At 40.9% G+C, this 22,588-nt stretch overlaps 1 protein-coding gene across 1 annotated transcript in view; it reads left to right on the top strand.

The window, feature by feature from the left end:
- TPP2 (tripeptidyl peptidase 2) overlaps positions 1-22,588 on the top strand; it is a 321,173-nt gene that overhangs the window by 39,753 nt on the left and 258,832 nt on the right. Inside the window, 8 exon segments of the mRNA XM_030201336.1 lie at positions 1,301-1,360; positions 1,362-1,426; positions 5,091-5,249; positions 6,817-6,824; positions 8,884-9,035; positions 9,507-9,583; positions 14,701-14,828; positions 20,569-20,668. Coding sequence (XP_030057196.1) covers positions 1,301-1,360; positions 1,362-1,426; positions 5,091-5,249; positions 6,817-6,824; positions 8,884-9,035; positions 9,507-9,583; positions 14,701-14,828; positions 20,569-20,668 — 749 coding nt within the window.

Raw genomic sequence — 22,588 nt, 5'->3', positions numbered from 1 at the left:
AGCACCGAAAACACGGCCCGTGTCGGGTCTCTCTTCAATCAAAGTTCACCATTTAAAGGATTAGTTTAATGAAAAAACTGTGTTCCCTCCTGTTTTAAAGGCCCTTTGTGCTCTTTTTTTGTTTGGTCTTTTTGTACTTGGTTCCCTCTCTTTGTTACATTACTGCTATGGCGAGACATACATATTAAATATTGGAATATAAGTTCATAACTATTAGAGATGTGTAGTTGGCATGTTATATTTAATTTCTTATTGTTACTCTCTAATGGTTTAAAATGTGTTTTCTTTTTATTGGCCTTTCTATTCCGAAAAATCATAAATAGTCCAACAATTTTCATGTTTGACATGGGAATATATGGTCCCTGCTTGGGTTTGGTTGTTAAAAACAACACAGCATAACCCTAATTCTGGGCTTCTCAAACCAGTCCTGCAGACACAACCCAAACAGTTGGGTTTTTCAGGATGCCCATGACGAAATAGGCATGTATCGCTGTACCATCTAAGCTCCAACTACAGCTCTAACCAGTTGGGGGGGGGGAGGCTGTTTCACTGTCACATTTTCCATAGTGAGGGGCAGGCAAGTTCTGCAGGACTCCAGAGAACTTGCCCATCTCTTGCAGCTGAAAGCACAATATTGAAGCACCCCCCCCCCCCCCCCCGACTGGCAGCAATGCAGTTGGAGGACTCCCACGTAGTTTAGAGGGAACAGTGCATGTGATACTTTTGCAGACGGTAGAGTCAGTGCATGCAGATCTGTTTCAAGCATATCTTGAATATCTGACTGGTTGGGTGTGTCCAGAGGACGGGATTGAGAACCACTGCTTTAATCTGCACTATTTAATAGTGGTATATATTCCTAAGTAGAACCACCTAAAACATGAATCACTTTTAACTGCTGAGGGGTGAAACAAAACTGAATGAAAAAAGTATCTACTTAGCAGTGCATTTTCTTGAATAATCTATTTACAGCCATAATAGTCACCCATCTAGCTTTGCTTATACAGTAAAGTGTTGATTATCCGACCTTCGTTAATCTGACCATACAGCATATCTGACAGACACCCCCCCCCCCCCAGTGGCATCATCACATTTATTTCCATTTTAAATCTTTTAGAAACAATTTTGAAAATCAGGAACTCCTCTTGTGCCTTTATTTATGCATTGTGTAGTGTTTTTCCATATTATCTGACAACTGGTGGGTCCCGTTTAGGTCGGCTAATCGAGACTGTACTGTACTATCTGTTCATTTTTATTTTTCAGTGTTGGTTCATAGTGTAAGCCAGTTTTTGTTCTCTTTAAGGTAGATAAGTTGATAAAAGAGGAACTTCAGAGTCAAGTGGAACTGTTGAATTCATTTGAAAAAAAAGTATAGTGATCCTGGCCCTGGATATGATTGCTTGGTTTGGCATGATGGAGAAACATGGAGGTAATTTCAGTTGCTCTTTGTATTCATATAACTCAGCGGTGTAGATTAGTGGGTCTGTATAGAAACTGAAGTAGATGTATTATAATAGTATTAAAATAGTATTCATACTGAAAAGTTTGTTTCTATAATAAATCTCATTTTGTAGCACTTCATTTCCACTTAAAACATACTGGGATAAATTTTCAAAGCTCAAACAGAACTTGTATGCATATAATAACTCTTGGTTAAGTGGATGTTTAGCTGTCTAAACATTATAATTTACCACATAAAAAGGGCATATTAAAGATACGTTACAGATTTACATATATAGCTATAGTTTTGAGAATCTGAGTATAACTAGCATACTGATAAGCATAATTTTGCATCCCATTTTGCATCATGAGATGAAATTTTCCAAATGTGTTCCATGAAAGCTTAGCATTTTCTACCATTCTATTTTCCCTTAAGAACTCGCTAGTAAAATTCTAATGTAATATTTCAAAAACAAGTATGAAGAACTGTAAAACTTAACATGTAAATAGGTAAGAGAAATTTTTGAAAAGAAGACCCTTAATTATTTGAGGATTACTTTTATTAATACTTTTCAAATAAAACATTTATAAGGAATTTACATTAACAGTGTTAATGTTCTGTGTGGGGGAAAAAATCCTTGAGAAATCAGTGGTTGATGGAAATTAGCAGGGTGGATTAATCAGGTTCTACTTTGTATACCTTTGCTGCTATGCTATAAGGAACAGGAAAGTAAAATGTGCAAAATTTGTCAGTGTAAAACTTTGAAGTAGAAATGCATTAAATTTTGGTGCATGTTTTTAATCAAAATGAGTGTAAATTTTCAATCTCTTTTACTTTGCTTATTCTTTGTGGCAGAATGTCAAAGATACACAAATTAACAAAACAGGATTGATGATCTTTAGGTTAAGTCAGTGGTCTCCTTAAATTTTGAATGTCCTTGAAGACAGTATCCAGTTAGTTTTTAACCTACTATGTAGGTGATCATCCAGTTTTCTATTTGTGATGTTTTCTTCAATTTGACATTTATGCCCAGATGATTGAAAACCCCGCGCTGTTCCAAACAGCACTCTAAAAGTAGTGCTGGAACAGTGGAGGCTTTACTGCCCCTATGATCAGAGATAATAGCATGCAGATTTATATGCGCTTTATCACTGATCATAGGATAAAGTGCAGGAGGATTGTGCCTGAAATTCTCCCACACTTGTTTGATAGCTCTGGGCTGTCAAAAGCCCAGACCCGTCAAACACAGGGCCTAGAGATCCATGGGAGCAACAGACCCCAAGCAGCATGGCCCTGATGGCCTAGTGCCCCCACCGAACCCCTACCCCAAGCCAGCAACATGGCGGCTGGAGGTCCGCCGGATCTCCAGTCCACCTGACACCCCCCCTCCCCCTGACACAAGTTCACAGGGGGCTGGAGATCTGGTGGCTCTCCAGCCCCCCCAACCCCCCTTGCATCTCACCCAAAAATGTCCTGGTGGCCCAGTGGGCCGCAAATCAAGCCCCCCCAGCCTGGTGGTCTTGCAGTCCTCTTCCCTACCCCCTGTACCTTTTGTTGGAGGAGGGAGGTAGTACACTCCCTTCTCTTCCAGCGGGGAAGAGGGCCACTAGACCTCCAGGTTGGGGGGGGGCTTGATTTGTGACCCACTGGCCACCAGGGCTTTTTTGAGGGGATGCTGTGGGGGGGGGGGGGAGGGTTAGGGAGACTGGAGAACCACCGGATATCCAGGCCTCCCCCCAAAACATGGGTCGGGGGGACTGTTCCATGTTGCTGGCTCGAGGTGAGGTGGTTCAGGGTTCCTGCTCCTGGGGAGGGCTGTATTGGGGGGGAAGGGGGGGGCCTGCTAGCATTCAAATGCATGCTAGACGGGGCTCACCATTCCTCCCCAATGGTCTGCAAAACCCTAACCCCAGCTCCGAGCTTGGACAGCGCACCAATTTTGGCTCGCTGATCATTGGGGAGGAATTTGTTTAGTATGCAATTTGCAGGCTACTTGCACTAAGATCCCTGTTTACATGCATTTGCATGCTAGTTGGGTTCAAAGCCCGCGAGCTTGTTCTTTCACGCGCTCAGGGGCTCTGATCATGGGGCAGAAGCAAATGCAGGTGCTAGTATGGCGCTAATAGCCTCTAGCGCCTGCGTTTGCTTCTGATCGTCGGTCCAATAGGTGGAACTTTAAGGGGAAGAAGAAACTAATATAACATGATGATGGAGTTTAGAAATTTGGGTTCCAGGAATGTATGGGTTCCAGTCCAGTATACAGTACTGATTCAATGAGGGTATTTTATAGAAGTTTTTTGCACATATGTGCCAGTGTATGCATTTTATAAAATTATCCCTTGAATTCAAGAAAATGTGTAATTGTATATGTTTTTGGGGTGGACGTGATTTATGCATATACTCGGGTCCGTCCCAACCACTAGACAGACTAGGCATCTACATATGGTGGCATGTTTTGGAGGGTGAGGGGCGGTATAGTGATCTCCATATTCAGCATCTCATTATCTTCTTTCCCCACCCTCCCCCACCCCAGAGTGTTCAGCTGACCCCCCCCCCTTCCCTTCCTTACCACCTCTGTGGATGCCCCACCTTTTAATCAGCTTGCCAATAAAACTCTCACACCCAGTGTGGGGCCTTGAGCATCTGCACATGTTCAAGGCTTGATGGGTCCCACACCCTCTGAACTTCCTGTTCTATAAAGGTCTGGACTTAGTAGGCCTTGAGCATGCGTAGAAGCTCAAGGCCCTGCTCCAAACTCGACTAGTGTTATGTTGGCAAGCCGATTGACATGCTGGTGCCTCAGTGGAGGGGGAATAGGGGGAAGGATGGGGAGATACTGGACACTATGAGGAGTGGAGGGAGGGAAAATAGAAGGAGAGATGCTGGGTGGGGGAATACGGAAGGAGAGAGATGCTGGATACTATTGGGGGGGGGGGAGAATCGGGATAACTGGACACCATAGCGGACATTGAGCTGCCCTGGGATGGGAGGGGGGATTGCACATTTGAAGGTTTGCCTAGTGTGTCAGATAATCTTGAGGTGGCCTTGCATATACCTTATAAAATACACTCATTGTGTATTTATTATAAGCTATGATTTCTGCAGGGTTTGTTAGTATTGTATAAAGTTACAGAGGTATCTATGTGACATTATAAATAGGCCCAAAATGTATGTCTTCTTCCCCATACACATAGTGGCCTGTTTCTCTGTGGATCATGACATTGTGTGCTTTGACAGTGCCACAAAAGAGAGGGTAACAGCATACAAATATAAACAGAAACATGAAAAGCAAACACTGGGCCGTGTTTCAGCGTTCAAGCTGTCAAAACTTTTGGCGGTTTTTTCTACAGACAGTGTTTCAAAACAGATTGACCTGTATAATTGGGAAACAGTTCTTGATTGTTTATCTTTTTCCGTTATGTCCACAAGCAGACCTAGAGGACTTTATCGACCCCCTGATACAGGCACTTGAATGCCGAAACACGGCCCATGTCAGGTCTTGCTTGAATAAAAGTTTAAAATTTTTCTCATTCCTGAAGGCCCAGTGTTTGCTTTCCTCGTGTTCTTGTGCTCTGACAATGCACCATACATGCATATTATGAGGTTAATGTAATTGATTAAGAGTTTACCCTGGAAAATTTTTGTTCTTTAGAGCCTGCCTAGATACAAGTGAATCTGGTGATCTGGATGGTTGTGCTGTGCTAAGAAACTATAAAGAGATGCAAGAGTATGGATCTCTTGGTACTTCTGAGATGTTGAACTATTCTGTTAATATTTACAATGAAGGAAATCTGCTTTCTCTTGTGACTAGGTGGAGGGTAAGATGTTGAAATAACCTTAAAGATGTTTCTAATTTAATGTGTAATTGATACAGAGGTCCAGACAATAAAATTGATTTCATAAGCACTTTGCTGATGAATTTGCACTAATGATGGAGTGAAATAATATATTATCGCTAGCTCAAATCACAATAAAAATTAACTTTAATTATTTGTTATAAAGCTATGATAGTTTGTAGCTTTAGTGAACTGGTAGTGTGATTTCTTAATAGACATTTGCAAAATCTTTGAAACGTAGAACAAATTAGAATTAATATTTAAGCACTGACACGTGTGGTTAAAAGCATTAACTTAATATCTTTATAAATGTTCAAATACTAAAACTGAGGGCAGTTATCTCATGGTTGTTCCCTGCTGCCAAGGGCTGTATTGCTGTTAATAAAATGGAGGTTTCTCATCTCCTTTTTATCTGATTCTAATCTTATTTTCCCTTTCTGTTCCTGCAATCGCCATACTTCACTCTCACCTAGGTTGCAATAACTCTGTCTAAAGTTTCCATGATCCCTGTAAGTTCATGCTTTCTTCATTCTTCCAAATGCTAATTATGATCTCAAGCTGACCACTATTGTCAGAGCACACTAGAGATTGCAGATATTCCATTTTCAAATATGACTAGTTGAGCAGAAAACAATACAAACTGTTTCTGTGAATTAACTTAGGTCCTGCTGAGCTAGAAACAATTTTATTAAAAACATCTTCTGTGAAAATAGTAATATTTTTATAGGATTAAACTTTTGTAAATACTGTAAAATGTAAATTTAGAATATGTTAATGCAGAGGTTTTCAACCCAGTCCTCGGGGACACACCCAGGCTGTTGGAGCTTTCAGGATATCTCCATTCAGTTGGGGGAAATGCTGAAAACCGCAAGTGGCTGGATGTGCCCTGAGGACTGGGGTGAAAACCCCTGGATTAATGATTTATTAAAACACTTAAAAAATGTATGTTAATGCCTAAAGAACGTAAGGCACTTGTATTCACTCCACTTCTTGAGGATTGCTAACAGACCAGATTGTCAGGGTATCCCGGTAACGATATAAGAGATTTGCTTGCATATTATGGAGGTAGAAGGCATGCAAATCTTTGTCATACATATTCATTAGCCTGAAAACCTAACCTGTGGGAAGCTCTCGAGGACTGGGAGGGAATGTCATTGACATGAAGTTTTCAGTGAAAATTGTGGTAAAAGCAAATTTACCATGGGCTGGCAATGCATCTTTTCGTCCTACCCAGATGAGTGTGTTCTGTCTTTTTGTCAGCATATGGAGCGAGGGGAATAAAAGCTCAGAGCTCACTTCACTCCCCTTATAAGGGAGTTCGTTCTGTTTTCAGCTCCTCAGTATTTCTCTCTGCTCCAGCAGATGAGGCAGGCATATAGAGTGGTGCACCAACTAAGAGTAGGCCACTCCCAGAAAGACCATAGGCCCAGATTCTTAGTGGAGCAGAAACCAAGTTTGGGGCACACTGCAGTCGGCAGCTCTTTGACGCTGATTTCCCTACCCCCCTGGGAACAGACTAGAGGTGAAAGCCAGCCCATAGAGCAAAGGGGGTACTAAACCCGTTTTTTTCCGACTCTGGCTTTCTGATCATTGTGAGGTTGTGGCTGTCCTCCCCTGCTCTAGGAGTGGGCCAGATATATATTTCCTGAGTGCTGGCTGTTTAAACATTTTGGAAGAGGAAGAAAAAAATGACTTCAGTGCAGCCTCTTCCTAGCCTGCCTTGTGATCTGCTGTGCTGTTGTGTTGGATTGAAACTTGATCAGAGAGTCTGAAGTGATCACACTCCTCCTCTTCACCTCCAGTTGTCTTCAGTTTGTCAGGGGGGAAAATGGAAGGTGACATTCTTCAGGTAAGTCATGGCAGTTAAGTGTCTGCTAGTGTATTTCTCATGGCTTGGGAGCAGACATGCAAGCAGGCGTTAGGTGAGTGCAATCTGCTTTCCCTCCACTTGCTTCCATTATGTCTGGAAATATGGTGGTGGAACACTGCAGCTAAGTTAAGCAGTTGAGTGTGTCAGCCAGCATGTTTAGCTAGTCTTGGGAGTAGGCAGGCCAGCAGTTGCCAGGTGGGTGGGTGCAATGTTTCTGGGTTTAGTACCTTTCACGTCTGTTTTTTTTCTTTTGTGTTTGAGCTGTCATTGATAATCCATACAGTGTTCCAGAGTTCCAATATATGTATATAGAAAGGAAAATACATTTTGAAAGACCAGTTTTTTTTTTTCCCACGGATTGGTGATGGTGAAGTTTTGTTTTTTTTTTCCACCTGGCCTTCCATCCTAAATAGAATGTGTATAAGAAATTGATGGTATGACTGAAGTCTCCTGAGGTGATTAGCTGAATGTGAAGAACTTATCCTGGAGCTTTGTAATTTTGGGTGTTATAGTGTTCTGTTTATTTCTAATCACGTTTTGCTCGTTATTTCATAGTTCTTTTTCTATCCAGAGGCTGTAGTTTTTTTTCTCTGGAAGTCACTCTCACTGCTTTATATCAAATACTGGCTTGGTTGCTAAGTGCAGGAGCTTATAAGGCACAACTCTGAGTTCTCTATCTCTACGTGCTGGCGGATGGTCACAACCCATTGTCTGGACTGATCCTTTGGGACTAAAGCAAAGAAAATTATCAGTTTGATTAACTTATTGTTCCATATGTAACATTGGATGTAGTATAAGAGTAACAATTGACTCCTCAAAACTAGAAAGATGATAGTGAAACAGCAGTTAAAGAATCTCTCCTTTCCATTTGTCTCTCCCCTGTTTTATACTGGCCATACCCCTAAACTACACCCCTGCAACTGTCTCACTGTCTCACCATCCCACAGACTGCTACTACCCAATAAACTACCCCCATCTGCTCCACCATCTCACAAACTTCTCCACCCCCAAAACTATCCCACCGCAGCTACACTGCAACCTCCAAAATACCCCAACCCAAGGCTACATCTTGCAACTGTCCCAACAACTCACAAACTGCCTTTACATCCCAAACTGCTCCACCACCATTCTTGATACTGCCACATCCTCTCCAAGATAACCCCTGTTACTGCCCCTCCACTGACCAAACTGTAGTTAACTTCCAAATCTATCTTCTGTATTGCCTTTCCACTCAAACTGCTGCGCCCCAACACTGTGCCCTGTAACTGCCCTACTAATCTAGAAAATGCCCCACCGCTAAACTACCCATCCTGCAACTGTGTCTCTCCCCCCCACCCCCCCCATCCCCCCCCCCCTGAAAAAAAAAATATATAAATCATTTTGACAATAAAGTTTCTTGGGTCTGTTGAATGGAATAGGGAGAAAGGTTAAGTTGGAAAGGAGCTCTATCAACCTTATTGCTAGGGACGTGCAGGGGGAAACATTTAGTTCTTGCTGGATTTTTTGTTTTGTGGGTAATTTTTTATTTTTTTTTTCAGTTTTCATTTGGGAGGAAGGGATGTTGTAAATAGTGCACACTTTTTTTTTACACTATTAACACTGGGGGGGGGGAAAAAAAACCCTAAAATTTCAGCATTTACCAACTTCAGCCTAAACATGACATGAAATAAAATGGGAAATGTTTCAAATGGATGCACATCCCTACTTACTGAACTGTTTTCTTTTTGTTTATAAAGGAGCACACGGAACACATGTTGCTAGCATTGCAGCTGGGTATTTCCCAGAAGAACCAGAAAGGAATGGAGTGGCACCTGGAGCTCAGATTCTTGCAATCAAGATTGGTGATACTAGGCTAAGCACTATGGAAACAGGCACAGGCCTAATAAGAGCTGTACGGTTTGTTAATTGTATTTGGATTTACATTGGTTTTAAAATTGACAAATTCAATCTTTAAATTTATTAAATCTTTATCCTTTGTAAGTTGTGAGTCTTGAGTGGTGATACTAGGCTAAGCACTATGGAAACAGGCACAGGCCTAATAAGAGCTGTACGGTTTGTTAATTGTATTTGGATTTACATTGGTTTTAAAATTGACAAATTCAATCTTTAAATTTATTAAATCTTTATCCTTGTAAGTTGTGAGTCTTGAGTTTAGGCTTTCTGCATTTTTTTAATGAATTAAGTTTGAGTCAGTTATGAGCATTTTTGATTGTAGGGAAACTGAGAGAAATATAAATCTGATACCAATTCTCTTATGATGATTATAGAAATAGCACTAAATTTAATAAATGTGGTCTTGTGCTTTTTAAAACTTTACTGTGCCTGTGAACAAATTTTCATTGGAAGTATTAATTCTTAACAGATGATAGAAGCCATAAAGTATAAGTGTGATCTTATTAACTACAGCTATGGAGAAGCAACACACTGGCCAAATTCTGGGTGAGTTCAATTGACCGTTTTCACAAAAAGTTGTACTTCTCCACTCTGTAATGGATATTGCATGTGAAATAAAAACTGAAACAGGTCAGATTAGACTGAAACAAAAATAGAGGTAAAATTTGATAACATTTACCTTTATTTTATTTATTGCAATGGAAGTAAGCAGGGTAAGAGTGTATGGCTGCCAAGGGCAGCAAACAGCAAGGGATGAAAAGGGGGGAGGAAGAGAACAGAGGAGACCTTGAAGAGAAGGGTAGCATGGCTGCTGGCCACTGAAGAATCAAAAGTGGATAGTATTGCCAAAAGCCTATTCAAACAGTTAGATTTTCACTGCCTTGTTGAACATTTGAAAGCTGGACACAGTGCCTATATGAGGGGAAAGAATTCCATAAAATTGGACCAGCATAACAAAAGCAGATTTTCTGGTGCTGTCCAAGTGGAGATGAGAAGAGGAGTAAGCGACAGGAGATTGTTCTGAGGGGATCCAAGGTTATGATTGGATATATATGGGATTAGAAGACCACTAAGTAGGTAGGAGAAGGGACGTGTGCCTTATGATCCAAGGTAAGAACCTTGAACTTGAGATGAGCCCTGATCGGAAGCCAGTGTTCCTTCAGATATCGAGAGAGGGGAGACACAATCATGCTGATCAGCAGAATAAAGGAACTTTACTGTGGTGGATTGAACTAATTGTACCTTTTTATGGAGCTAGACTGGAACTAGTTTTATTGTTGACAGTGCTTTCTCCTGCAAATGGTATTCAGGGGTGACGATGCAGAGAAAGTGAAAGAAGTCTCAGTGAACTTGGACGATGTACTGAGCCAGATTGACAAAGTTAAAGAGTGATAAATCACCTCGACTGGATGGAATACATTCCAGGGTATTGAAAGAACTTAAACATGAAATTGCTGATCTGCTGCTAGTGATCTGTAACTTGTTAAAATCCTTCATAGTACCTGAAGACTGGAGAGTGGCCAATGTGATTCCAGGTTTTAAAAAGGGTTCCAGGGTGATTCGGGAAATTACAGACTGGTAAGACTGACTTCATTGCCGGGCAAAATAATGGAAACTATTATAAAGAATAAAATTACTGAATATATAGACAAACGTGGTTTAATGGGACAGAGTCAGCATTGGTTCAGCCAAAGGAGGTCATTTCCTTGAAGGCGTGAATAAACATGTGGATCAAGGTGAGCCGAGCTGGTTGATGTAGTGTATCCAGATTTAAAGAAAGCTTTTGACAAAGTACCTCATGAGAGACTCCTTAGAAAATTAATGAGTTGTGGGATAGGAGGCAATGTCTATCTGTGTATAAGAATTGGTTATTGGATAGAAAATAGAGGGTAGGGTTAAATGAACATTTTTCTCAATGGAGGAGGGTGAATAGTGGAGTGCTTCAGGATCTGGACTGGGACCAGTGCTATTTAACATATTTATAAATGATGTGGAAATCAGAATGAAGAGTGAGGTGATGAAATTTGTAGATGACACGAAACTATTTAAAGTTGTCAAACACGCATGTGGATTGTGAAAAATTGCAGGAAGACCTTAGAAACTGGAAGACTGGGCATCCAAATGGCAGATGAAACTTAATGATATCTAATGCTAGGGTCCACTTTAGGAGTCGGCACTCAAGAAAAAGACCTATGTGTCATTGTAGATGATATATTGAAATCTTCTGCCCAATGTGCGGTGGCAGCCAAAAAAAAAACAGGATGCTAGGAATTATTAGGAAAGGGATGCAAAATAAGACCAAAAACATTATAATGCCTCTGTATCACTCTATGGTGCAGCCTCACCTTGAGTATTGTGTTTGGTTCTGGTTGTCATATCTCAAAAAATAGCAGAATTAGAAAAAGGTTCAAAGAACAGCGACCAAAATGATAAAGGGGATAGAACTGCCCAGTATGAGGAAAGATTAAGAGGTTAGGGCTCTTCAGCTTGGAAAAGAGATGGTTGAGGGTGAAGTGGGAGGGGAATACGGTCTACAAAATCCTGAGTAGTGTGGAGCGGGTGGAGGTGAATCAATTTTTTTACTCATTCATAAAGTACAAAGACCAGGGGACACTCAGTGAAATTACATGGAAATACTTTAAAAGAAAATAGGAAATATTTTTTACTCAAAGAATAGTTATGCTCTGGAACTCATTACTGGTGGATCTGGTATCAGTGGTTGGCGTTTCTGGGTTTAAAAAAAGGTTTGGAAAAGTGCATAGTCTGTTGCTGAGATGAACATGGGAAAAGCCACTGCTTGCCCTGGGATTGGTAGCATAGAATTGTGCTATTAATTGGGTTTCTGTCAGGTACTTGTGACCTGGATTGGCTACTGCTAGAAGCAGGATACTGGGCTAGATGGACCATTGGTCTGACCCAGTATGAGTATCTTATGTTCTTATCTGGCTACAATGGTTGTTTTGAATGATCTTATCTTACACGTGGACGTGTTAATCTTTACCAGTAATTTGTTCATAATGTTTTGATAATGTCATTAAGGTTGACATAGATTGTAGTGGAAGTGATGTCACAAGCTGAAATGGCTGCTTGACTCGATATTTATCTTCCTGGTGCCAAAAGTTTGGCAACTTTTTGAGAATTTACCTCTGTATGTATACATATCTTATCTATTAATTTTCAGCTGTGCAATATAAATGGTGCTGCTGTAAATTTTTATGCACCGACACTATTTGTATAATGTTGAGTGGCATGATGACAGAATAAACGTATTTTATCTAGCTATACAGAACTTTGTGGTCTCTGTGAATGCTTAGTGTCTACCCCTAGCTTAGGCCTTCAGTTACTTTCGGAAGTTCTTAGCCCTGTCGATTTGGCCCCTGTGACAGGCTGTCCCAGATCTTCTGCAGCACTTCCTTGAGTGTGGCGATTGTTTACGGCTTTGGGTGGAGCTTGTGATAGGCCTCCAACATTGCTCCCCAGATGTGGTAGTCTAAGAGGTTTAGGTTTGGTGAATTTGGATTTTCTTGTTCTTGAGATGATACACAGCCACTGTTGCCTTTGCTCCAAAACCTTGTTCACACAGTGCCTGGATTCTCATTTTGTCTTCTGCAGACACTTTGCCCATGATTGCTGTTCTAGTCCAAAATGCTTTTAAAAGAAATTATCTGTAAATTGTCATATTATCAAATACAAATTATTCAAATTCAAATGATTGTGTACAAAATCTACATCACTGTGACATTATTAACAGTAAGCTGGTACCCCGTTTTCCCCCCCAAATAATGGTAGTTTTACAGTGCAAACATTTTTGAATGTGTAAAAATTGCCAGGTGATCTATAACTTCGCCTTGTTTAAAGATGATCTCATTTACTCAGCACATAAATGTAGATAGTAATGACAAAGCTGTAACATTTCACATTGAAATTCCAAGCAGTTGGTGAGAAAACAGCAAAAAACTTTAGGGGGTTAGCATTTTTGCCTCACCGTGTATAAACAGTGGTACTGAACATACATGAATGTTTTAAACTTTCCCGGCCAACATAAAAAAAAAAAAACCCTCATTCAGGCAGTTAATATATTCTAATAAAGAAATATATATGGAGTAGATAGATTCATTTTTTACACTTTATATACAATAGAACAACAGATTTGGAAGATCCTACTACCTTTTAAATTAATTAAACATATAAAGTTCTCTCTCTCTCTCTCTCTTATCTTTCTTCTCTCTCTCTGTATATGTATGTATATATTTGTATTTATATCTTTATCTTTTCCCATTTGCAGTTTGACAGTGGTTGGATGGAGCCTCAAATATTTAGAAACTAGCCGTTGAGCCCGTAAAAACGGGCTGGTATGGGGTTTTCCCTTCCTTCTCCCTCCCTCCCTCCCCGTGAGGTCGCCACCGCTACTGTTCCCCCCCCCCCCCCCCCCCGGAGTCGCCGCCAACCCTCCACCCGGCCCGGGCCCTATCTCTCTCCGCTACTAAACTTACACATCCATTCGCCGGAACGCAGCAACGCACATCAGCTGAGCTGCCGTCGGCCCTTCGTTCCTCGTGCCTGTGTCCCGCCCTCCTGTGGACGTAACGTCATCGAGGGCGGGACACAGGCATGGAAGGAAGGCCGACGGCAACTCAGCTGATGTGCATGCTGCGTTCCGGCGAATGGATGTGTAAGTTTAGTAGCGGAGAGAGGGCCCGGGCCCGGGTGTGTGTGTGTGGGGGGTAACTGTAGCGGCGACCTCGGGTGGGCGGGTGGGGGGGGAGCGGTATCAACCTCGGCGGCGCAGTTTCCCTCTCTGTCCCCGCCCCTCGTCATCACGTATTGACGCGGGGGCGGGACAGAGAGGGAAGTCTCTACTGCGCATTTGCGAGTGAGTCGGTCACTCGCCGTTGATATGTTTGATGGCTTTGTAACCCTATCCAGACAGATGAGCATCAGCTACAGTTGTTTTGGTTGATCCTCTGAAATTATTTGTAATTGTGGCACAAAGTTACATTGTAAAGACCAAACTTGATGCATTTTGGATCTCTATTATGATGGGATACCCAAACTGTCATGCAGATTTACTGTGTAGGGTGATTTATTTCTTACCCAATTATTTAAGCACCTGATTATAATTAGCCAATTAACATTAACAGTATATCTTGTATTCTGCTACATACCTCACAATTCAAGGCGGATCACATTATGAAAGAAGCTGGACATTTCCAGGAAGTATAGCCTTTCAAACCTCAAGTTTACATACAAAAAACTAATTAACTAATAAATAAACGTATACTAACCTGAGCTATAGAATACAAAACATATTTCCTGAATAAATAGGTTTTGATTTGTCTTTGAAACTGAAAATAACTTGAAGTAGATAATATCTTTATCAGATGGGCAGTTTGAAATTAAGAGGGGTGATTGTTAAGGTGTGGTAAAATGTAGTCTCTTACCACACTTTAATGTACAGTGGGAGTCACCATGGAAGAATTCCATGGTTAGAGGTAACCAGCTTTGCTGTTATTTAACTGGAGCAGAAGTTTAAAAGAGGGCTGTCTTTAGGTGCTGGGAGCTACAGTTTGTGATTCAGAAGCAAAACAATTAGTGATTTAAAGAAGGTTTGTTTGTTTTTTAATTATGAAGTTTACTTAATTTTTGACCTTTATGTATTACAGGAGAATTTGTGAAGCCATCAATGAAGCTGTGTGGAAAAACAATATTATCTATGTTTCTAGTGCAGGGAATAATGGCCCAGGCCTTTCAACAGTAGGATGTCCAGGAGGAACTACCTCAAGTGTCATTGGTATGTTATCCCCAAATATTTCTTCAGCTCTTGCGCTTATTATATGTTTCATTGACCAAACTTAATGTGGACATTCTGAGGACTAAACTAAGGGACCCTTTTACAAAGGTGCAGCAATTTGGCTCTACCGCCGGGCTACTTCTGGGGGCTGGTGGTAGTTCCTGCCCACACCGCGCGCCATTTCCGGTTCTTCAAAAATATTTAAACATTTTTAGCACTGGAGGCTTACCTGGCAGTAATCGCTGCCCATTTACCACCTGGTTAGTGCAAGAGGCCTTACCTCCTCCTAAAAATAGTGGTGGTAGAAAATGGCCGATTGGCCATTTCCATTAAAAAAAAAAAAAAAAAAATCTTTTACTACTCGTTGTGGTAAAAAGGAGGCCTTGGTTCGTGGCAAATCCATGTGCTGATGCTACTGCAGGGCCCTTTTACTGCAGCTCGGTAAAAAGGGCCCTAAGTGTTTAATTTTTGTTTGTTAGGGCTGCACATCAATTACAAATTTAATAGTGTGATTTCAAATTGTTTATTTTTAATCACACGATTAACTACATTAAGCATTCTCTTTACATTTCGTCCTGTACAGTGCAAAATATAGGCAGCAGATGTACGGTCTCAAAACTGATATATTTAAGTTACTAAACTGAAAATAACTTTTTTTTAACTTTGTTGTCTGGTGATTTTAGTTTTCAAATCAGCTTCTTCCCTGTCTCTGTTCTGCTTCCCTCTGACTATGTTTTGAACTCTTTTTCCAGAGCCTCCTGTCCGTTCACTATTTCTTTTCTCTCCTCTGTTCTTCAATTCCTGCCCTATATCCTTCTTTCATGTTTCATCATCTTCTAATTTTCTGTCTCCTCAAACCTATCTAGTTTCTGTCTCATCCCTTCCCCTCCATCATGGCTGAATTTGTGCCGGAATGAGGTGGAATGCCGTGTCCAGCCCTTTTGGCAGCTCCTGCGGTGACATCATCACCACCACCCTCCCTGTTTCTCTTCACCAGCTGACTCTCCATATGGTCCAGCTTCTCTCTCCTTATTTTCCTCTCCCTTGCCATCAATCCAGCATCTTTCCTGGCCTCTAACCCCTTGCGTGTACCTTGTAAGCATTGTCCATGCTTATAAAGGTCGCCAGCAGTGAGCAGCTATGTGTATGTGCTTCCCCACAGCTTTCACTCTGATACAACTTCCTGTTCCCACATCTGCATATCCTCACATCCTGCATTCCCACATCTGCGTATCCTCACAGCCTTCTCCGGGTTTGACTCCCAAGTCCACTCCAATCTGCTCAGGGCCTTCGCTTCAGGTGCCTAGCGCTCCCACCAGCTGCCTTCCAGGTGCTGTAGAGGACTTGCAGCCCATCTGTCTGTCCTCACAGCCTTCTATGGGGGACTCCCAGGTCCACCCCAATCCTCCCAGAGCCTTTGCTACAGGTGCCCAGGGCTTCCAGTGCCTTTTGGGCTAAGAATCTTGTGACCCCCAGGGGAGGAATGCTGGCTTCACCTAACCCCTGGTAAGCCTTTTCCCCATTTTTAGGTAATATGCTGCAAAGACCAGCATAAAGGTAAGAATTCTATAGAGATATTTAACATCAGCCAGTCTGGATTCCATCTGCCAGCAGTAGTTAAATTTTTACCGCAGAAATTCTCTGTTTGAGCAGCAAATAAAAATTCTGAGCTTCATTTGTCTAACTATTTCAATATATCATTGGCATGCAAGTCCTTGTTGACATGATAGAGATGTGTTTTGATTTATAGAATTCAGTTGTAAGGGGAAATGTCTAGTTCTTCATTCTCTTTAATTCTGTTGGATTCTGATTCCAGTGTGTGTCCAATATAGCGATTGATGATGTTATTTCAGTGGATGAACTGTATTACCTTATTGCATTGTTCTGTATTCAGTCTGCTTGATAGCATGTTAATCCAGCTGTGATGGAGTGCCTGTGTTAAGCCTGGATCCTCCTTAATGCATTCCCTCATTGTTAACATTAACAATTTGGAAAGCAGAGAACCCGACACACTATATACAGAAAAACCTCTGCTATTTTGTTAAAGGGAGAAATGGCAATCAATAAACCATAAGCATAATTGAAATTAAAAAATGAAACCTCAACTGCCCGGAGAGGCCAGTCAACGCTATCCATCTCCAAATGGCTTCATGTCACTGGTTCCAACAAATTATACTTGGTTAAAAAGAAAACAATAAAAAGCTCTCCAAAACACAAAGGGAGAAAGATTGCTTCAAAAAAAAAAAAAAAAGTGTAAAAACAATATACCATCTCCCAAAGGCATCCATGTTGCGGAAATGGAAGGGAAAGGGGACTTGATATACCGCCTTCTGAGGTTTTTGCAACTACATTCAAAGGGTTTACATATATTCAGGTACTTATTTTGTACCAGCGGCAATGCAGGGTTAAGTGACTTGCTCAGAGTCACAAGGAGCTGCAGTGGGAATCGAACTCAGTTCCCCAGGATCAAAGTCCACTGCACTAACCACTAGGCTACAACCCTTGACAAGGAATAGGATCCCTCTTGTCTTGCCTTGCTGTGTCAGGAGGAACAGCAGCTCACCTCGACTTGATCCAAAATGGCGCATTGCCTCAAATAGACGCCGACAGCAGCAAGCGCTTCCCACCAGCAATGATGTCACAACATGCTGGTTCACATTAGTAAACACCTCTCATTTAATAGGCCCATTAAGGCCTGAAGGAATCACAGTCTCAAGCCTATAGATCCACCTTTGTTCTTGTGGTGCAAAAGTTTAGAGATGTCATCACGTGGTGCCAGTATCCATTATACAGTCAATGGCCATACATCTCAAATCTTCAAATTTATGACGTTGATCTAAACAGTGATGCACCATAGGTGCTTCCAGTTTTTCCAGTAGTAATACAGTATTTATGTTCTGTAAGTCTTGTTTTTAACATCCTTTTAGTTTGACCTTTGTACATGACTTTTAACAGAGGACACAATCGTATACAGAACTGCTTTCGAAGTGCAAGTAGAGCATTCAAATTCACCATATGATGCAATATGCAACTCTAAAAATGAGTATCTCCAATCATAATAGGACATATGGTACATTTACCACAGCGTCTGTGACCTTTAATCTCAAAGGATTGACTTGACCAGACATCAGAATGGCATAGAATGTCAGACAGATTGATATTCCGAGAAGACATCATACAGTGAGAACTTTCAATATGTCATGTATGAAAAAGTTCCAAGGTTTCTCATAATTCTAGCAACTTTAGTCGACAGAGTAGTATATTTCAAAATGCAGGAAATAGTAGCATTCTGACTTTCCCATTTCATCTGTTGTAGCAATAAGTCCCGATTTGTTAAAAAAAGCGAAGACGCAAATTTTGTGGTTGTCATGATTGGGGGATTCTTGTCCAGTTACTGATTTTCATTGGATTCTGTTTTTGTTCCAGTGCTTATGTCACCTCATAGTTTGGGAGTCTATTTATATACACAGTTTGTCTTTTAGACAACAGGTCAAGGCTGTGCTTTTCAAATTGCGGATGGTATCTCGGCTTTGGAACTTTTTTTTTTTTCTGGAGAAAACTTTTGTACCATACTGCAGAGTTACATGCTACCTACTTTTGATAATTGTAATGTTTTGCTGTGTGGGTCTTTCTCGTTTGACGTTGCAGGCTTTCAGGTTGCACAGAATTCTGCAGCGCAAATTCTTTTGGGTTTGGGCCAGGAGGTGCATATTACACCTCAGTTGAAGATATTGCATTGGTTACCTGTGGGGCAGCGTATTGAATTTAAACCTTTGTTATTGGTGGTTCAGGCATGTCAGGGCGTTGCTCCCTCGGCTTTAGTGCACTGTTTGCAGCCCTCTTGTCCTCCTAGGGTGTTGCAGTCTCAAGACCTGAATTTGCTAGTTGTTCCATCAGGTGCTGGTTTTATTTATTTATTTATAAATTTTAAAGATTCTACAAAACAATTACAAGAAACATCTTGCTTAAGAAAAGACATAAATGATCAAGAATAATATTTAATCAATTATAGCTTAAAAGAATTAGATTATCCCATGTACAGTCCACAAAAATGGAGGGAAGAAAGCAAGGCACAATTCCAAGAATCTATTAACAAAAACAGATCATGTTAAGGAAAGAAGGAAGAACAGAGATGTTATAACCCTTATTTATCCAGTCTAAATTTACAGAGTAGATGTCATTGTAACAGCACCTAACGGAGGAGGAGTGACTACTTGCTTAGAATCCAGGAAAGAATTCAAGTGTTCAGATTGAAAGAAAACATATTTACAGAATTCAACTTCACCATACATTTACAGGGTAAATTGAGCCAAAAAAGACCCCCCCCCCCCCCCCCCCCATCTGCACTACCTTTGGGTGTAACTTAAGACAGGCTTGATGCCTTCGCTGAGTCTGTCTAGATATATCAGCAAAAACGCTTACTTTGTGAATCTGGCAATTAACATATTGAAGTACTTCCTCAGGGGTCACAGCTCAAAACATGTGACCTTGATGACTTTGGGAGAGTTTCTCAAGATGCTAAAAACCACTCCGCAACGCTCCAAATTTGTAATGTGCATTTCTTGCTCTTTCTTGTGAGAAATGATTACATCTTTCTTTTGTATTTTGAGGAGACATACTCTACATATTTTGAGCTGTGACCCCTGAGGAAGGCCTACAGCCAAAACACGAACTGTGTCGGGTCCAGGTGATTCATGTGACCTTTTCAAGGAGAGTAAGCCTTTGGAAGATTATTGACTTCTGTTCATTCTTTGGAACATTCCTCCACCCTGTTGGTCGATTGCTGTGGAAGGACTTCCCTGCTCTTCCTCCCTTGGAAAAGTTCATAAGCCAGACTTGGGAAAGCCACCTTTTGTCCCTGGGAGAAAGTAGAAATGACTGCATCTGTGTTTTGGGATCCTGATAAGTCCTTGGGATCTGTATTATGCACTGTCAGGGAAAGGATGCAGGGCTCATTAAATTCTTGATGTATTCCTGTATGGTATATCTTAAATTCTTGCGTTCACACAGACATAACTTTAGATGGGAGTATTAGGGATATGATGTTGGTTGCCCATTTAAGTCCTTCCTTTGAGATTTAGGGGAGTATTCATTAAGTGGTGTTAGGGTCTTAACTTACGTTAATGTTATGAAGCCAATTTATATCTGTGGGCTTCTTAGCATTTAGCACTCGTTAATTCCCTTAATGCGTGTTAAGGCCCTAATGCTGTTTAATGAATGGTTGCAATATGACATTCAGTTGTGTTACTGTAAGATGCTGTTATTCAGTTGGATGATAGTCTTAAACTGGTCATTCTCCAAGGACTCCTTCCTTCCAGAGTTTATTTTGTTATGGGTTTTCTTTTGTGTGTGTGTGTGTGTTTGTAAATAAATAAATACATACATACAAACAACTGTTTAAAAAAAAAGAGAGAGAGAGAGAAATAAGAGTTCTGCTCAGTAATTTCTGCCTGCTGCCCTTGTTGGTATTTTACATCTTCTTTTCTGTTTGTTTTGTTTTTAACTCTTAGCTAGAAAGATTCCCATTTATTTGATATGGTCAACCTGCTTATCTTCAGTAAAAGCAGATGCACTTATCTGTAAAACAGATGATTTGGACATGAGTAATCACATGACTCGGTTTTATGACATACTATTTTTAGAAAATACTTTTTTTTTCTCTGGATTCCTTCTGCTTTTCTGGTGACTGGGCATGGACATGGACATGTGGTTTTTAACTTGTTGATGTTCTCCTTTGTAGGTGTGGGTGCTTATGTTTCTCCAGACATGATGATTGCTGAATACTCTCTGCGTGAGAAACTGCCTGCTAATCAGTATACTTGGTCATCTCGGGGACCCAGGTATATTATGTATATCTATATATGTTTGTTTAGAGTATTCAGTGCTGTGCTTTTAAGATATGAACTTGGACTACAAATCTCTGTAATTTTATAGTTCTCTCTGATGGGCTCCTTCAAAGCACATGTACAGCACCCTGTGGTTTATGGGAGGCTTCCTGTTGGTTGGTTGCTTGCTTGCTTGCTTGCTTGCTTGTTTTCTAAGCATGCTGGGCTAGTAGTGCCCCCCTTCTTTTCTCTCTCCCCTGAGAGCATGGTAGAAGCATCTTTCTGACCTAGCAGCAGTGCGCTCCTCCAAAATCACTGTAATTCCATCAAGTCTCTTTACCACAACCTACAGCCTACTATTTTACTATACAGCATTACTTCTCAGTGTGTGCTGAAATTACTTTCCCAGTTCCCTGAGTCTAGGGGATTCTGGTTGAGAGTGGACTCGGGTAGTAGAGGCTGCAATATTTTTCAAGCAACAAAACTGTAAGTTATGTTCTCCTTCATTATTACATTAAAGAAGATTTGCTTAAGAATTGAGACTCTATCCTGGTGACGACGTATGCTTGCAGCTGGGTTTAAACTGCATGCTAATCATTCTGGGAGTGAGATAGCAGAACAGTGATGAGGCTTGCCTGAAACATTACAATATAGAATTTAAACTATATATGAAAAAAATGTTAATTTTTGGTGATGGTATTGCGCTTAGGAGTAAAATGTTTTATATAAATATTTTTGTGCATATTTTTTCTTTCAGATTTGATTTTATTGAAATTTTTAACAAATTATGCACAACATTTCTGCACAGTTTTTCTGTGTCAGCATTCCCCAAACAGTGTGCCATGGTATCCTTTAGACCTTAACAGGTATGCCACACAAGTCAAATCTGTTTGATCCTCAGTTTAGATCAGCAACAACAAGAAACACGAACAGCAAAGGTGCTAACATTTCAAAATGATTGGGGGTTCTAAACATAATATAAATTACCCTTTTCTGGATACAGTGAAGGAACTTGCTCAGTATTGGGTTGCTCAGCACTCACAGAGCTGACTCCTATGACCAGCAATACCTCTTAAACTTGGAGAGGCTCTTTTTTTTTTTTTTAAACATGTGTGATCACATTTGCCTCTCCTTCCTTATCTACTGTATGAGCCTGGAGTGTGGGGGCTGAGGGGCAATATCAGGTACAGATACATGGGCACTGCTTTTGTGCAATGCACACATCTCTTCTTTCCACCCCTCCTGAGCTTTATCCTTTGGAATTTTCTAGCCTCTGTCTTATTCCAGGCTGAGTGAAATGGGGATTTTGTGTACTGTGCACTGTTTTTGATTATCACACTGAGTACTAGAAGTAGGAAGAGTTGAAGAGTTGTAGCAGCCATATTCAGCACCTAAGGTAACTAACTGAGCTGGCTGTCTTCATCACACTGTGTTTTCCTCTCTCTTGCTCTTGAATATATAGAAGGAATTGGCTTATACACCAAGTTCATGCATGTCTCCTTTGTTTTAAAATTTGTAAGAGCTGAAGAGCTTTTGTTCTATAGTTCCTCTTTTGGGGTTACTGTCTCCAAATAAGTTACTTTTGTGCATACCATGACAGTAATGATATGCACATTTTGTGCACATACCGCACAAAAAAAAAGCACTGGAGTTTAGGGAGAAACACTTGAAAGAATGCAAATTGCTATAGATGTTACTCTTCATCAATTCATATGGCTAAAGGTGGCAAAGCCACCATCAAGTGTACAGATTGTGATAGTGACTGAAAAGTCCCTGTAGTTTGGTAGTCCTTAGGTGATTGGTCCTTTCTGAGCACATGAGCTGTATTCCAAGTGACTTGTGGGATACTTCTGGTTAGCTTGGCCGGCCCTATGCATCCTGAGAGGGGCAGGTTCCCCCCTCCATTCGAATGCCTGCCTAACTGGAGTTTTGTTT

The sequence above is a fragment of the Microcaecilia unicolor genome, chromosome 4, assembly GCF_901765095.1.
Source record: "Microcaecilia unicolor chromosome 4, aMicUni1.1, whole genome shotgun sequence".
Lineage (NCBI taxonomy): Eukaryota > Metazoa > Chordata > Amphibia > Gymnophiona > Siphonopidae > Microcaecilia > Microcaecilia unicolor.
Note: the sequence above shows the minus strand (reverse complement) of the source record. Positions and strands in the feature narration are given on the sequence as shown.